Raw genomic sequence first — 18,534 nt, forward strand, 5'->3', positions numbered from 1 at the left:
TTTGTGGCGATGGGCTTACAGTCGGGGGTGAGGTTAGCAAACAGTGGGGGGGGGGGTGACTCTGAGTGTGGAGAGGTTGCACCTGGTGCGCGGCGGGCAATTTGGAAGCTGCTGGCTGCGGACTGTGAGTGGGGGTAGGGGTCTACCGTACGCAATCGTAACACTTTTAAGGTGGCACTGAAAATCTAACCCCAGCAGGACGGCAGCGCAGAGGTCGGGCAGGACCAGAAGTTTAAAATGATCGTACACGGTCCCGTCTACTACGAGTGTCACCACGCAGTAGCCGCCGATGTCCGCCGACTGGGACTCGGAGGCCATAGAAATCCGCTGGTGCGCAGGCAGGACTGGGAGAGAGCAACGCCGCACCGTGTCGGGGTGGGTGAAGCTCTCTGTGCTCCCAGAGTCAAAAAGGCAGATTGTATCGTGACCATTTACCTTAATGTCCATTGTGGAACTGGCCAGCTGGTGCTGTCTCGCTTGGTCCAGTGTAACAGATGCCAGCGTAGGGGTCGGTGTGTCGCTGCGGGTATCAGATGAGGCGGTGTTGGGGGCCTGCTGCGTTCCGGCTGTCGTCCAAGATGGCAGCGTCCATGATCCCCATGTGGCTGGAGGCGTCCAAAATGGCTGCTGTACCGGTGGTTCGCACATGGCCGGGGAGGCCCAAGATGGCGGCCCGCATGGCCCACACGTGGCGCTGCTGGGGTTCGGGGTGGCTTTGGCCCTGCAGACGCTAGCGTAGTGTCCCTTCTTCCCGCAGCCCGAGCAGATCGCATTTTTCGCCGGGCAGCGCGCTCTGGGGTGTTTTGCCTGGCCACAGAAGTAGCATTTCTGGCCTTGGGGCACTGCTGTCTGGCCTTGGGACACTGCTGCGGTAGTTGGGCCGTTGCTGGGGTGTGGCTGGGGTGGCACGGCGCTATGAGGCGGTCCTACCGTGTCCCAGGCTGTCATTCCCCTTGGCGTCCACGGTGCAGAGGAGTAGGCATCCATGCCCCGGTAGGCTGCATCCAATGATAGTGCGAGTTCAGAGGCCTTGTTGAGGTCGAGGTCACTCTGCTCCAACAGTCGCTGTCGGGTGTAATTGGATCTGTGGCCCGCTACAAAAGCGTCCCGGCTAAGTTCCTCTGTGTACACGGCGGCCTTTACATCCTTACAACCACAGGCCCGGCCAAGCACAGACAGTGCCTGAAGGTATTCCACGGTCGATTCCCCAGGTTGTTGTTTACGACTCCCCAGAAGGTGCCTGGCGTACACTTCGTTCACTGGGCACGTGTACTGGTCCTTGAGGAGCTTGATAGCGTCCGCGTACGAGGTCGCGTCTTGGATGACCGAGTACACTCGGTGGTTCACTTTGGAGGTCAGGACATCTAGTTTGTCCTCGTCCGATTTGATTGCTGCGGAGGCGGTCAGGAATTTTTCGAAACACTTAAGCCAGTGAGTAAACTTGGTGGATGAGTCCGCCTCCCGATGATCTAAGTCCAGGCATGCTGGTGTGAGGATCTTCTCCATTATAAAAATTTTGTTAATAAAATTGATGCGCTATCAATTACTCATAAAAGACTGAGAGTTAAGAGAGTAACTAAAGGCTTTTATTAACAAAAGAATGAAGGTCTGCCTCGAGTGGTCGACCGGTCCAGAAATACAAAGGGCTGGGGAGCAGTCACCTTTATACTAGGACTTGTGGGAGGAGTCAGCCGAGGCATGTCCAGGCATGTACACAGTGGAATACAAACAGTGGTTTACCACACAGAGGTAGATAGATTCTTGATAAGCAAAGGGGTGAAAGGTTATTGGGGGTAGGCGGGAATGTGGAGTAATCAGATCAGCCATGATCTTATTGATTGGCGGAGAAGGCTCGAGGGGCCGAGTGGCCTACTCCTGCTCCTAATTTGTATGTTCGTATGATTGAAATCATCTTCATTCCTTCCTTTATAATATTGGCCTCGAATTTGCGATCGAAGGCTTGCCATAGACGAACGACTCTGGACCGCAAGCAAAGTACGCAGCTACCTGCTGCCTCCAGACCTTTGGTCTGTTCTGCTCTTGGGCCTGCAGGCGTCCACCTGTGTAAAAGCCCTGTATCCCAGACGCGCAAGCGGTTCACGTGGGCCAGTCCAACCAATCACAAAGGGGAATTCCTATTTTGTTTTTGGGGAATCCATTTCAGTACGGAATCCCCGTAACCAGAATGACCCAGATTTCCCGGGGCCGTTGGCCGAGTACGTGGTGTGTACCCAGCTGTAACTCACCCCCGAGTTCCGGGTTTCCACGTTCGATGCGCATGCGCGAAAACTCGGAACTTGCGCTCTGTCAAGTTTCAGCTCGACATCCACCACATCCCCGGAAATGGACATTCCCTGGCGGAGAGCTGGGCTATTTACCCAACTACTGCCCAGCGAATGCCCGTGAAACTCTTACCCCTGGTAAAAGCAGGGGTAAGGTCGTCTCTTAACAGTGTAAGAGTTTAAATAAATATTAAAATATATATTTTTAAATTATTTATAGGTAAAAAAAATTAAATTTTGTTTATGTTATTTTTAACACCTGTAAAACGTTTACATTTATTTTTCAAAAAATTAAACTTTTGTTTTAAATATTTAATGAAATTGTATTTTAATTAATTTTGAACGTGTAATGATTTGTTTTTATTTAACTGGTGTGTAATTGACATTTTAGGGGATTCCTTTTCATGCTGATGGTGATTCTGTACCTAAAGCCCCATAAGCAGAATGGTAATCCGCCTTTCGGATTGTTTGGGACGGCTCACATGATCCCAGAGGCGCTCACAAACCACGTGCACCTGAGACACGTGGGCCTTTACGCAGGTGTTGGCGGAGAGGCCCAGGAGCGCAAATGTCCAAACCTCCGAGACCATCAGGTCGGTTCGCACTATTCTTGCGTTTTGGAGGCATTCGCCCGCGGAAAGCCCCCGACCGCAAATTGAAAGAGCATTTACAGCACTTAAATAAAAATAAATAATCACAGGTTCCAAATTAGTTAAAACTCAATTTAATTAAACATTTAAAATCATTTTTTGTAGAATAAATATAAAAATTTTAAAGGGTCCAAATATAACCTAAACTAACGTTAAAGATTTAAATAACATGCACACAGGTAAAAGAAGGCCTTACCCCTGCTTTTACCAGGTTTAAGGGTTTTGTGAGCATTCGCTGGGCAGTAGTTCGGCAAATAGTCCAACTCTGCAGCAGTGAATGTCAATTTCCTGCGGATTCGAACGATCTGTTAAACAGAATCTGGACAGATTGCAAGTTCTGGGCTGTCGGGCATCACAGGCGGAACCCCGGAACTTGCGGGAAACTTACGATGGTGTGTGTACACCATCATAGGCCGCGGAAAATCCAGGCCATCATTTCCTGTGTTAGCTGACCTTGGAGTCTCTGTCACTAACATTTCATTTTATTCCCTTTAATCAATCCCATAAAAACTCGCTGATCTTATGAGGCGACAGCCACATTGTCCCAGATTCCATTTCTCTCGGTGACTGGATTCCTGTATCTGGAACATGTTCCTCGCAGGAAATCCTAACCTCTGATTGGTTGTTTCTATACGACTTATTCTAACAGGTTGTATTCTGATGTATAACATTAATTTACACATTGTGCTTCAGGATATCAGAGCAATACGCTTATCAAATCGATGAATCATTTGTCTTGGGCTATATTTAGGGAGGGAGTTAACCGTTAACATAAATCATTTGATTAAAAAACAGATGGATGAACGAATCGGATATTGTCCTCCTTGCACTATTTTCTGACCCATGTGTGGGGTGGGGGTCCAATTTGTGCCGTCACCACCGGCGGTTTGAGTCTCTGAAAATGAAAGAGACGGCAGGGTTGTGGAGGGATCATGATCAGGAAACCCCGCTCCCTCTCTCTCTGTACTAAACAACTATGTTATGGACTATTATCTCTGCTCTGATACCTATTACCTGTACTAATGGGCTGTACTATATATTGTTGGCCCAGAAATTCGGATCGGGGGCTTCCCGCGGGTGCATGCCCCCGACCTACACTTACATAGCGCGCCGAAAGTAGAGGCCTGGGCCTGCGTGTATTTCTGGTCTGTGGCCTGCCCCAGCTCCCGGCGCGCTGTGCTTGCGTGATCCAGTGGCGTAGTTAGTTCGATGCGCCGGCTGGGATCACGTGAGCACTGGGCAACCAATCGGAGGATGCAAAAGTCCATTCATGAGTTAGACATAAGACCTGTCAAGCTCATGAAAACTCCGGGCGCCCAAAACAGTACATAACCTTAAAATATATTTTTTTAAATCACACTATTTAAATCAACTATAAATAACATTAAATAACAATTTTAAACAAAAATTTAATTTTTTGAAAAAAATAATTTTATAAAAAATCGGAGCTAAAAATACACTTACCTTACTGTACAGTATTTAAAAATAATAAACCTGTGGAAAAAATGTTCTAATTTTAATTAATTGACCACTTACCTTTTAAACTGAAGTCCTTACGTCTGCTTTTTTAATGTGTAAAAAGTGGAGGCCTTCACGCACGGGCAAACCTGTCATAAACCGGAAGTTCAACGCGCTCGCGCTGCCTCATACGTCGCACGCATTTCACCTCCTAACCCCTCCTTTCAGGGGACCGGAAGTGCCGATTTCCCGCGCATGCGCTGTGCATGCAAGAAACTGGCACTTCCATCTGGTCCACGCGTGGGTACCCCGTGCGCACTCACGCGTTGGGACCCGAATTACTGGGCCATTGTGTCTGACCGCTGCGAGGGCCGTCATTTATGGTCCATCCTTATTTGCCCTGATAAGGTGGTGATGGGCGTTCCTCTTGAACCGCTGCAGTCCTTGTGGTGAATGATTACCACAATGGTGTCAGTTACCAAATTCCATCACATTGTCACAGGGATGATGAAGCTATTGGGCTGGAAATTGCGGTCGGAGGCTTCCCGCAGGCGATTGCCTCTGAACCACAATTAAACTCCGCACCTACCTGGTGCCTCTGGACCTTCGGACACTTGTGCTCCTGGGCCTCCAGGCATATGCCTGTGTAAAGGCCCAGGAGCACATGCGGTGCGCAAGCGCCCCTGGGATAAGGTGGGCCAGCCCAACAAAGCACAAAGGGTGATTCTCATTATCCTTATGGGGATTCAATTTAAAGAAAGACATGCATTTATATGGCGCCTTTCACGACCACTGGACGTCTGAAAGCACTTTACAGCCAATTAAGTACTTTTGGAGTGTAGTCACTGTTGCAATGTGGGAAATGGGGCAGCCAAGTTACGCACAGCAAGCTCCCACAAACAGCAATGTGATAATGACCAGATAATCTGTTCTTGTATCTTGATTGAAGAACAAATATTTAACTACGGAATCCACATAAGCATAATAGGAATCCCCTAAAAAATACATTTTAACAAAACTGAAATAAAAATAAATCATCACATAGTCAAAATTAATTCAAATAAAATGTAATTAAACATTAAAAGGAAAATTTAATTTTTTGAAATATAAATTTAAACATTTTTCAAGGGGCAAAAAATATCGTAAACTAATTTAAAAGGTTTATGTATGTTTAAATAATTTAAATACATGTATTTTACTATGTATTTAAATGCTTACACTGGTACAAGAAGGCCTTACTCCTGCTTGTACCAGGTGTAAGGGTTGTGTGGGCATTCGCTGGGCGGTAGTTGGGCAAATAGCCAAACCCTGCGCCAGCGAATGTCCATTTCCTGCGGATGAGCACGATCTGTCAAACAGAATCTCAACAGATTGCAAGTTCTGGGTTTTTGTGCATGTGAATCACATGTGGAAACACGGAACTTGTGGGACACTTATGACCATGTACACTGTGTGTATGCGGTCATAGGCCCCGGAAAATCCGGCTCATTATGTTGTCTGCTCCGATATCCTGAACAATCTCTCCAATAACCATCCATTATTTGTGTTTGACAGTTTCTGGTTCCATTGACTCCCTCAATCAGATTGAATATTACACCAGTGACATTTTGGGTGACACTGACCCCGGATCAGAAAATCCTGAAGGGAACTCCTCCAGTATTCAAGGTGGGTACATTTTTACTTCCTACAATCTCTTTATTGCACTTCACGCTTTCTACTACCTAAAACCAACAACTAAAGATAACAGAGCTTACTTGCCGATGAATGACACTGCCAGGGACCCGTAGTACCGGACAGTGATTTTAGTTACAAAATATTGTAGAAATAATTTGGATTTGAAACAAAATCATGTTAATTTCCCCCAATGGTATAATGGAATATTTTTTCGTTCCTGGATTCGCTGGCAAGGCCAGCATTTATTGCCCATCCCTAATTGCCCTTGAGAAGGTGGAGGTGAGACAGCTTCTTGAATCGCTGGAGTCCCTGTGCTGTTACAGAGTGAGTTACAGGATTTTGGCCCAAGGACAATGAAGTAATGTCGATATATTTCCATGTCAGAATGGTGTGCAACTTGGAGGGGAACTTGCAGGCGATGGTGTTCCCTGGTGCCTGCTGGCCTTGTCCTTCTAGGTCTTAGAGGTCGCGGGTTTGGGAGGTGCTGCTTAAGAAGCCTTGGCGAGTTGCTGCAGTGCATCTTGTAGATGGTACACACTGGAGCCACGGGGCGCTGGTGGTGGAGGGAGAGAATCTATAAGGTGCTGGATGGGGTGCCAATCAAGCGGGCTGAATTGTCCTCGATGGTGTCGAGCTTCTTGAGTGTTGCAAGAGCTGCACTCATCCAGGCAAGTGGAGAGTATTCCATCACACTCCTGACTTGTGCCCTGTAGATGGTGGAAAGGCTTTGGGCAGTCAGGAAATGAGACACTCGCCGCAGAATACCTGGCCTCTGATCTGCTCTTGTAACTATAGTATTTATGTGACTGGTCAATGGTGACACCTTCCATTACTTTGCTGATGATTGAGAGTAGACTGATGGACCGGTAATTCGCCGGATTGGATTTGTCCTGCTTTTTGGGAATTGTCAAACCTGGGCAGTATTCCACATTGTCGGGTAAATGCCAGTGTTGTAGCTGTACTGGGACAGCTTGGCTTCAGGCGCGGCTAGTTCTGGAGCACAGGTCATGAGCCGACATGTTGTTAGAGCCCATGGACATTGCTGTATCCAGTACACTCAGCCGTTTCTTGATATCACGTGGAGTGAATCGAATTGACTGAAGACTGGCTTCTGTGATGGTGGGGGACCTAGGAGGAGGCCGATATGGATCATCCACTCGGCACTTCTGGCTGAAGATGGTTGCAAACGCTTCAGCCTTGTCTTTTGAACTTGCGTGCTGGGCTCCGCCATCATGGGGGATGGGGATACTGATGAAGCCTGTTCCTCCCGTTAGTTGTTTAATTATCCACCGCCATTTACTACTGGATGTGGCTGGACTGCAGAGCTTTGATCTGAACTGTTGATTCTGTAAATCCTGTACCCTTGCTGCCCTCAGTCCTTCTTCCAAGTGGTGTTCAACATGGAGGAGCACTGATTCAGCAGCTGAGGGAGGGTGGTAGTTGGTAATCATCAGCAGGTTTCCTTGCTCATGCTCGACCTGAAGCCATAAGACTTCATGGTTCTGGAGTCAATGTTCAGCAATCCCATTGCCACTTCCTCCCGAATGTATAGCACTGTACCGATACTTATGGTGGGTCTGTCCACCTGGTGGGACAGAACAAACCTACGGTTTGTGTTGGAGGAGTTACCTAATGGCTTTAAGGCATGATTCTTTGAGTATGACTTTGTCAGGCTGTTGCTTGCTAGTCTGTGCAGCTATGGGACAATTTTGGCACAAGTCCCCAAATATTAATGAGATGGACTTTGCATTGTTGAGTGGGCTGTGTGTGCCACTGTCGTGTCCAAGGTCGATCATGATCAGGAAACCCCGCTCACTCTCTCTGTACTAACCGACTATGTTACACACTATTTTCTCTGCTCTGATACCTAGGTATTACCTGTACTAATGGACTGTAGGTTATTGTGTTTGGGAGGGCCGGCATTTATGGTCCATCTCTAGTTACCCTGATAAGGTAGTGGTGGGCCTTCTCCTGAACCACTGCAGTCCTTGTAGTGAATGATCTCCCACAATGGTGTCAGTTACCAAAATCCAGGATATTGTCACAGGGACGATGAAGGTATTATGTTGTCTGCTCCGATGTGCTGAAAATCTCTCCAATAACCATCCATTTTTTGTGTTTGACAGTTTCGGGTTCCATTGACGCCCTCAATCAGATTGAATATTACACTCGTGACATCTTGGGTGACACTGATCCGGGATCAGAAAATCCTGAAGGGACCTCCTCCAGTATTCAGGGTGGGTATATTTTCACTCCCTACAATGTTTGTTGGACTTCACACACTTTATTACCTAAAAGACATCAGAGCTTACTCGCCGAAAAATAACACTGCCAAGGATCCGTAGTACTGGACGGTGATCTTATTTACAAAATATTGTGGAAATAGTTTGGATTTGAAACAAAATCATTTCGAATTTCCCCAATGGTATAATGGAAGGAAACATTCAGTTCATTGTGTTTCCTCACACGGCTCTATGGGCCGAGAAATGTGAAATGTGTGTGCAGGTTGGGTGGGTGATTCAGTGGGAAATGTGTGACTTTAAAACGGAGACTAAACTACCCCGACATGACACGGTCCAATCATTCCCCCAGATAACCCCACTTCACCCGAAGACCACATTGGTCCGCTCTCCCGCCCTGCAAGGCCCGGGTAGATTGATTTATAATAATATCATTCTGAGCACTCAGTGCTGGCATTTGGTTTCAGTGGAAATCTCTATTTCCTCCCAGGTCCGGTTCCGGGCGACTATGACGATGTTGAGACTGGAGTCACTGGCACTCAGGGTGGTCCTGATGATCTCCTCACACTCAAAAGTGCCGGCGGTGATCTCTCCACTCTCGGTGAGTTACATCTCTGACATTCCCGCAGTCACCAGCCCTCTGTGTAGGAATGGACTGGCGCTGTTTTAAATTCCCTTTCAATCGGCGATGACACAGAGCGATGGTTGATTGAAGTCCATGTTGTGATTACAGGAAATGAAGTGTTCTAGAACAGGGATGTTCTAGAAAAGAGATCCTGATGCTGTTCAGTTTGGATTATCTTCCTTTTTAATACTCGCACCAGGATTCATTCCAGTGCTCAAACTGAACCGCCCGATTCTCGGATATTAGACGCACCTCGTCTGCTGTCACCCAGCGGTAAAACACAGCACGGGGGTGTGGGTAGAAAACAATTCTCTTCCACTCACAGACCAGCAAAGTCCAGCCCCTTCACCAAATTGACAGATATATGTGACCCACACTGATGCGGGTTTTACCGCCATCATTAACCCATAATCTGTCTCTCCCACAGTGTACAGCTCTCAGACCCGAACTGATCCCGGTTTACCGGTTCCTTCCACTCCTGGTAACAATGACCATGTTCACTGTGACACGTTCACAACCCCGGACATTCCGCCACCGATGGGCAGTGACTGTGTGGCTCAAAATGTTACATCTACGTCAAGCCGGTAAGAGCAATGTTTTATTATCTGCTGCATTGTTTGTGCCCCAGTGCTGGGGAATGTCCAGTCCCGGGTGGATTCTACTGTGTGACAATGGGCAGTGTGTTCAACCGTTAGTGATACTGAAACTAGCAGAGAGAACATGCTGTGTATTTACTGTGGGAATAAACACCCCATTATACTGGCTGTAATTAATTCAATTCTGTGATTGTGGGGAGTGTGTTTAACTGCAAATGATACTGAAACTGTCAGAGAGAAGATGTTGTTTATTTATTATTTGAAGAAAAGACTAATTGAAGTGAAATATCAGGGAGAATATTGTGAGTAGTGAAAACGAGTCCATTGGATTGTATGGTGTGTTGGTGAAATGTTTAATCCTCTCTCTCTCAAGGTGTTTGTTTTTTCCTTTCAGGTAAAAGTCAGCGGAAAATCCCGGATGCGATGTCCCGGGGCGTGTCACAGACAAGCGGGAAATATTGTGTGTGAAATCTGAGAGAATGTCCATTAACTTTTCCAACAGTTTGAACATGCTGAATGTGCGTTTCGTCACGATATAAACATCACTTTATTTTATCAATCGCCATGTTAATTTGTTTTGAAATAAATAGATTTAGCTTTTCTCTATATTTTGGCTGCGTTCTGCTTAATTAAAAATGATAAAACAAAGAATGTATTCGGTTAATTTCTGTCTATATTAATACTGTAAGCCACTGCTTTGCGTGGATTTATCAACTCTGTAACAGAGATTAAGAACCTATGTTTATTGTTGAAGGGTTTATATGAACTTCATTTTGTAACCACTTCAATTTTTCATCCTCTATTTAAGATGGTTCAGAACACGCAAGGGGTCAAGTGATGTACGTAGCGTTTAAAAATAAAAAATGATTTTATTAAATGTTATGGTTGAAATTTGTGCCTATGTCGATGTTCATGTTTTTATTTTGTCCCATTACTAAACACACACCAATCCCTAGATACAGCCGAATGTTGTTTTACTGCACGACACCTGCCCCTGGGAATTCGGCGTATGGCGGGAAACCAGGAGAATCTGATCAGAGTTCCACGGCCACTGTTATTGGACTTTAATTCTAAAAGCTAAATACTTCAGTTATTCAGCCGCAGTGAGCAATGGTCACTCAATCAGCAAAACGATTGTACCGTGCAGTTTCCGCCAGCAGGTGGCGATGCTTATTCCATCAGTCTGACCACTGCAATGGCAAGTATCCACCAGCAGAGGGCGAACATTATTATAAATAAAAACAGGAAATGCTGGAACCACTCAGCAGGTCAGGCAGCATCTGTGGAAAGAGAAACAGTTAACGTTTCATGTCAGTGATATCTTCAGCAATTTAAAATGTTAGAGATTAACCGCTTTTAGTAAATAAAGAGCCAGGGAAAAGGGGGCATGAAAAGATCAAAAGGCTGAAGGTCTGTGATAGGATGGAGGGCAGGAGTGATTCAGTGAATCCTCGCTTCCCTCACTCTGATCCATGTCCCTGTGAACTTGCAGCATTCCATTCTCTCAGGTGCAAACCTGACATTATCATTAATTCTGCTGATAAGGGAGTCGCTGTTGTTGTGTGTTGAAAATAGCGCTGCCTTGTGGACTCTAAACACAAAGGCCCACAATTTGCGATCGGAGGCTTCCCGCGGGTGGAAGCCTCCGACCTGTGAAAAATCTCCGCATTTCCCTGGTGGCCCGGGAGGTTTGGAGTCTCGCGATCCTGGGCTTCTCCGGGTCCGCGCGGGCAGAGGCCCAGGGATCTCAGGTGCGCATGCGGCTCACAAGCACCCCTGGGGTCACATGGGCCAGCTCAACCAATAAAAGAAGGGAATCCCCATTCATACTTCTGGGAGTTTGGTGCGTCCGGAGCTCCCATAAATATGAATGGGGATCACTTTAAAAATACACAAACACATAAAATAAATAAATATCATATTTAAAATTAATTAAAATTCCATTTAATTAATTAATTTAAACGAAACTTTAATTTTTTGAAAATATATGTATTAATGGGGCGACAATCAACTTACCTTATTGGACAGGGTTGTTAATATATAAATGAGTGATAACATTTTATTTTGCTATTTTTTAAACTCTGATGCGGGTAATAGCAGGCCTTACACCTGCATTTATCAGGCATAAGAACTTCACAGGCGTTCAGCGGGCGTAAGTTGGGCAATTAGCGGAAATCTCCACCGGCAGAGGCCCATCTCCCTGGGATACGGAGGATCTGTCAAGAAGATTCCGATGCCTAAACCCGGAACTAGCGCGGCCCCTACGGTCACGTACACATCTCGTACACACCCGTAGGTGTCGAAAAATACGGCCCAAACTCTGACACCTCCTCGTCCCTCCCGCGCACCGTTACCCCACCACCGAACATCAAGCCATCCTTTCCCAGACTGTCACTGACCTCATCTCCTCTGGAGATCTTCACCGCACGGCCTCCAAACTCATAGTCCCCTAACCTGGCACAGCCCCTGCTGCCTCCTTTCAAACATCCACAGACAGGACCCCGCCGGTAGACCAATCATATCAACCTGTTAATGCCCCACGGGACTGACTTCTTCCTATCAAAACTGTAAATGTTCTCCCCTTGGCTAATCTCTTCCGACGCCATCCACCATTTTAACCATTCCAGTTTCTTGGCCATAGCCGTCTCCTTTTGAACATAGATCCCCAGTCCTTCTACAACCTCACCCCACCAGGATATTCAGCTCCTTACATGTCCATCGCTCACCAGGTTGTCCAGTCCATTTACATCTCCATCTCTCATCATGACGTTCAGTCCTTCTACACATCCATCCCTTACAACGATGTCCAGCGCCTCTAGATTTCCACTTCTTCCATGCATGGCAGCCCAACCAATCCCCATCCACAACCACCCTTCTCCACCTGGCCAAACTCGGCCTCACATTAAACAGCTTTTCCTTTGACGCTTCTCACTTCCTCCAAATAAATTTGTCACTGGTGAACCCACATGGGTCCAAGCTATGTCTGTCTTTTAACGCTATATGTGGAATATTCTTTGCTTCAGACCTAGTCATGTCACATCCTTGACATGGTTTTCCCGGTTGGTTAATATCTGTGCTGCTTCCTGCTCTTGCCCTGAACTGGAAACTTTCATCAATATCGCTTTAAATTCCAGCGTTTCACATGACCAACTCCGACTCTTCCCTTCCGTTCTTGACTTACTGCCTACATTTCTTGGGTTAGGTTGTTTAAAGTGTCTACTGCAGGGCCACCGAATCCCACAGCTACATTGATCATACTTCCTCCCAACTTGCATCGTGTAATGTCTCTATTCCATAGTCCCAGTTTCTCCGTCTGCATCACATCTGATCCGATGATGCCACCTTGCATACCAGTGCTTCAAAAATGCCTTCCTTTTTGCTTTCCTAAGGATTCCCCTCCACAGAGGTTGACAGGGCCCTCGACTCCAGAGGGAGAGAAAAAATACAGGGAAATACAGGCCAGTTAGCCTGATATCAGTCGTCGGGAAAATGACGGAATCCATTGTTAAGAAAGTGGTATCATGGCACTTAGAAAATCATAACTTGATTAGGCAGAGTCAACATAGTTTTATGAAAGGGAAATCGTGCTTGACAAATTTATTAGTGTTTTTTGAGGATGTAACCTGCAGGGTACAAAAAGGGGAACCGGTGGATGTAGTATATTTGGATTTCCAAAGGCAATCGATAAGGTGCCGCATTAAAGGTTATTACACAAGATTAGGACTCATGGGGTTGGGGGTAATATAGTAGTATGGATAGAGGATTGGTTAACGAACAGAAAACAGAGAGTAGTGATAAACAAATCTTTTTCAATTTGGAAGGCTGTAACTAGTAGGGTGCCACAAGGATAATTGCTGGCGTCTCACTTATTTACAATCTATATTAATGTCCTAGATGAATGGACCGCGTGTAATGTATCCAAGTTTGCTGATGCAAAGCTAGGTGGAACAGTAATCTGTGAGGAGAAACAGTCTGCAATGGGATATAGATAGACTAAGTGAGTGGGCAGTAATGTGGCAGATGGAGCATAATGTAGGGAAATGTGAGGTTATTCACTTTGGTGCAGCCAGGTGCCTGCACATAGCGACCTTGCATTAACCTCCTCAGCAATCTCCAGCCAGGCAGCCTTTCTCTGCTGAGGAGGCTTCCTCTGGCCTTTGGGAATCATAGAGTCATCGAGTCATATCTGCAAAGAAGGAGGCTATTCGGCCCATTTAATCTGTGCCGGCTCACTGCAGAGCAATCCAGTCAGTCCCATTCCCCCGCTCTATCCCCGAAGCCCTGCAAGTTAATTTCCCTCAAATGCCTGTCCAATCTCCCCTTGAAAACATCGAGTGTCTCCGCTTCCACCACTTCCATCGGCAGCGAGTTCCAGGTCCTCACCACTCGCTGCGTAAAATGATTTTTTCCTCATATCCTCCCGTATCTCTTGCCCAAAATCTTAAATCTGTGTCCCCAATTCATTGTACCATCAACTAGTGGAAACAGCCTTCCCCCGTTAGCCTATGCAAACCCATCATAATCTTGTACACCTCTATCAAATCACCTCTCAACCTCTTTTGCTCTAATGAAAAGAAATCCAACTTCTCCAACCTGTCCTTATAGCAAAGAATCCCCATCCCCGGAACCACTCTGGTAAATCTCTTCTGCACCTTCTCAAGGGCTTTCATATCCTTCCTAAATTGTGGTGACCAGAGCTGGACGCAACACTCAAGTTGTGCCATAACCAGCGCTTTATAAAGATTCAGCATAACGTCTCTACATTTGTTCTCAGTACCTCTATTTATGAAACCCAAGATCCCATATGCTTTGCTAACCACTCTCTCGATATGCTCTGCCACCTTCAGGGACTGATGCGCATTAACTCCCAGGTCCCTCTGTCGCTGCACACACTGTAAAACATTGCCATTAAGTGTATATTGCATCTCCCTGTTTCTTCTGCCAAAATGTATCAAGTCACCACTTCTCTATTTTAAATTTCATCTGCCAATTGTCTGCCCATTTTGCTAGTCTTTCTATGTTCAGTTGAAATCGATTGCTATCATCCGCAATGTTTGCCAAACCCCCAAATTTAGTGGCATGGGCAAATGTAGAAATTCTACTTTGTATTCCAATATCCACGTCATTTATAAAACTCAAACAAACAGTGGGCCCAGCACTGACCCTTGGGGAACACCACTGTCTATCATGCTCCAATCTGAAAAATAGCCATTTACCGCAACTCGCAGTTTTCTGTCCTTAAGCCAATTCATTATCCAAGCTGCCACTGATCCAACTAGACCATGAGCCTCAACTTTGTTAACCAGTATTCTATGTGGTACTTTGTTAAACGCCTTCCTAAAATCCACGTGGACAACATCCATTGCATTCCCTTCTTCGATCTTCCCTGTTACTTCTTCAAAAAGTTCAATCAGATTAGTCAAGCATGATCTGCCTTTTGAAAATCCGTGTTGGCTCTCCTTAATTAGCTTAAACCTCTTCAATGTTTCCCTTGATAATAGTTTCTAAAACTTTATCCAACACTGATGTTAACCTGACCGGCCTGTAATTACTAGGTTTGTCCTTACACCCTTAGGGAACAGGGTCTCCCTGTGCCCTCCTACTCCCTGCACAAGAGCTTGCAGTCACTTTCACCTTTGATCAATTTTGAGCACCTTCAAGCTGCAACACTAACGAGAAATAAGAGGCTGAGTCGACATGGAGCCCTGAAAAACAAGTGCAGCAATGACCTCATCAGTACAGACCAACAGTCATCAGTGCAGACCCGCTCCCAGTCATTGCAGCAGGCAGCGCGCACCACGGGACTAATTGGACCAATTAAATCAAAATGGGACATCGGGAGCGGCTGAAATCGGCAGCGGGTCCGAAACCCGCCCACGAGGCAATCCGGCTCCATCCCGCCTCCTCCATTAAAATCAAGGCAGGCTGCAAATTTGAACCCGAACTCCATCAAAGTTCTGTGTTTGCTCCCAGCCTGATGTATAATTACACTGTTAATGTATCTTCCTTAAAGTTAACTTAATGACAATGTGATTCTGTCTCAGGGTAAGTGCGGGCTCTCCAAATGTGTCACTCGATAACTGGTGGCCATGGCAACACGGATCTACTGGTCGTTATCATCAGTCTGATATTGAGGCAGATTCCTATTGCTTTTTGGGAAGAGTTTCGTTTTGTGGAGTCCATTCCAGTGTGTAATATCCACACGGTCCTGCTTTATGCAGCCATGGGCTGTTCTGTCTGGCTCACAGTCACTTTCACCTTTGATCAATTTGTGGTCATTTGTTGCCAAATGTTGAAAACTAAATATTTCTCCGAGATAATGGCGGCTGTGGTTCTAGGAACAGTGACTGTGCTGAACTGTTTAAAGAACATTTTCCGGTTCTTTATGTTAACAGATTGGAATATGCTTGGGAACTCGCCCTGGTTTTGTTTTGTCACAAGCTGGGTTCGCATTTCACGGGTGTGGGGAGCTATCGAATTCCTTCATTATATTCTAACCCCGTGTCTCCCATTTATTCTGATTTTGCTGCTCAATGCTTTAACTGTCAGTCACATTTTCGTGGCCTGGCTCCGAATTTTAGTCCTTGCATGTTGCACTGACATTATTTTAAAGGCAAGGCTACACCTAAATCTAATTTAGATGAATGTTTGGAGAAGTATATCCATCAACGTGACCCTTGACCCTGACCTACAAGCTGATCCATCCGATTGCGTCAGAATTTGCTTTCAGGATGATTGAGATAAAAAAAACAAAATTATAAAGATAAAAGGCCTGATGGTCCAAAGCTTACTTATGGCCTGTAAAGCTCTCTCTAAACAGCTACAGGAGTGTGAAATCCAGTGTGAGGAGCTGGAATCTGCTCAGTTAGCACAGAAATCAAGCTTGCAGAGTGAGAGACAGTCGGTTAAAAAGCTGACTGTCTCACTGGCCCCTCAGGTTAATATGAAACAATAGGTTTGGAGAAGGTGATTGCACGAGTGCAGCTTGAGAATTCGCAGCTAAGCGATGATGTGTTAGAGCTAGATCGTGCATTCAGAATGGTGCTTCAGGACAGAAGTGACGGTAGTGTGGCGAGCTGTAACTCGGAGACAGCATCCGCTGCCTATGTATCCGAGGGCTGATTAGCGGCGGGATCTATGTATCCCCTGGTAGCTTCCCCCAGAGGTAGTTACAGAGGGTAATGTGGTGGGACAGGGCTTGAGATCTGAATCTGACAGTGACGGTGATGTGCTTCTTAATGAGGCAGTGCAGAGATCAGGACAGGGGCCGGTGCCTCCGGTATCGGGGTTGTTGCGGGCGGGTCTGCAATACCCAGATGCAGATGCGCAGAATGTGGAGCCACCAGCAGCTGCTGCGGATGCTGCTCCCCGACCTCGGGGAAAGTTTTAAAAGAATTAGCGAAGGATGGAGGGATGTTCGACCCTGACAAGGGATCGATCTTTGAGCATGTTAGGCAGGTGGAAGATGTGAGGATCAGGCTGCAAATACAGCCGGAGGACCTGATACGGCTTCTTCCTCTCAGCCTCCCTGTGGGATATGGTGCTCTATTCACGCTAATTGTCAAGAGGGCAGGAAAACTCCCCAGCAGTTGTTGGGAAGTTACAGCAGTCTCTACAGCCGGAGGAATCAGGGTGGCCTTGGTTCCTGGGACTAGGCAGAGTCCCAGTGATGTCCCGGTTGAGTGTTATGATGGATTATGCTGCTGATGGACGTGTGTCCCTGAACTGCTCCAGGCTGCCGGTAACTTGTCTCACAGAAAGCCGTTAGTTCGAGGTCTTCAGCCTGCCCTGCGGCAGCGCATGGAGGAATCATGTCGCTGGCAAACGCTCTGCTTTTCCCATTTACAAGCGGCTCTGATTCGCCTCTGGAGCAGCCGGAGACAGGCACCGGGATGGAACAAGCCTAAAATAGACAGGTTTGAGGAGCCCAACCAGCAACAGCAGGCGGAGCCATGGAAAGCAGAGGGGCCGATCAGAGCGATAATTGGGGGTCGGATCTGGAATCCACCGCCTCACAGCCCCGGGTGGAATAAGGATCGCGGGAGCGGGCCCGGCCCGGGAAACCCGGGCAACGGCCCTCATTGCCCACCGTCTGACCAATTAGATCACAGCATCACCCCTGTCACCCTCTGGTGATTGGGAGCCCCGCCCACATTGTGACATGGGGGACTGAGAGCCCCGCCCACATTGTGACATGAGGGTTCTAAGAGCCCCGCCCACATTGTAATGGATGGGTGGTCTGGGAGCCCCGCCCACATTGTGATGGATGGGGGCCTGGGATCCCGCCCACATTGTGACAGATGGGGGTCTGGGAGCCCCGCCCACATTGTGACGGATGGGGGGTCTGGGAGCCCCGCCCACATTGTGACAGATGGGGGTCTGGGAGCCCCGCCCACATTGTGACAGTTGGGGTGTCTGGGAGCCCCGCCCACATTGTGACGGATGGGGGTCTGGGAGCCCCGCCCACATTGTGACAGATGGGGGTCTGGGAGCCCCGCCCACATTGTGACAGTTGGGGTGTCTGGGAGCCCCGCCCACATTGTGACAGTTGGGGTGTCTGGGAGCCCCGCCCACATTGTGACGGATGGGGGTCTGGGAGCCCCGCCCACATTGTGACGGATGGGGGTCTGGGAGCCCCGCCCACATTGTGACGGATGGGGGTCTGGGATTGACGGTTTCGGGCCTCGCGGGTGGTCCTGGCACCGCTCCAAGTTGACGACGAATGATTGCTTGTTTAATCTCACCAACCGACTGCTGATATTCCCAGGAAAGGTGAGAGAGGAGTTTATATAAGAACATAAGAAATTGGAGTAGGACTGGGCCATACCGCTGTCGAGCCTGCTCTGCCATTCAATAAGATCATGGCTGATCATCGACACCAACTCCACTTTCCCGCCCGATCCCCATATCCCTTGATTTCCCTAGAGTCCAAAAATGTATCGATCTCTATATCGAATATATTCAACGGCTGAGCATCCACAGCCTTCTCGGGCAGATAATTCTGAAGAT

The 18,534-nt window shown here is 47.2% G+C and overlaps 1 protein-coding gene across 1 annotated transcript in view; it reads left to right on the forward strand.

The window, feature by feature from the left end:
* LOC147098145 (scavenger receptor cysteine-rich domain-containing protein DMBT1-like) overlaps positions 1-10,402 on the forward strand; it is a 530,447-nt gene extending 520,045 nt beyond the window's left edge. Inside the window, exons 14-17 of the mRNA XM_085970833.1 lie at positions 5,945-6,055; positions 8,191-8,301; positions 8,795-9,513; positions 9,920-10,402. Of these exons, the coding sequence (XP_085826959.1) occupies positions 5,945-6,055; positions 8,191-8,301; positions 8,795-8,922 (350 nt within the window). The 3' untranslated portion in view covers positions 8,923-9,513; positions 9,920-10,402. The remainder of the gene's footprint in view (positions 1-5,944; positions 6,056-8,190; positions 8,302-8,794; positions 9,514-9,919) is intronic.
* The last annotated feature ends 8,132 nt before the right edge of the window (positions 10,403-18,534 follow it).

Source organism: Somniosus microcephalus, chromosome 30 (assembly GCF_052327205.1).
Source record: "Somniosus microcephalus isolate GS21.2 chromosome 30, FLI_Smic_1.0, whole genome shotgun sequence".
NCBI lineage: Eukaryota > Metazoa > Chordata > Chondrichthyes > Squaliformes > Somniosidae > Somniosus > Somniosus microcephalus.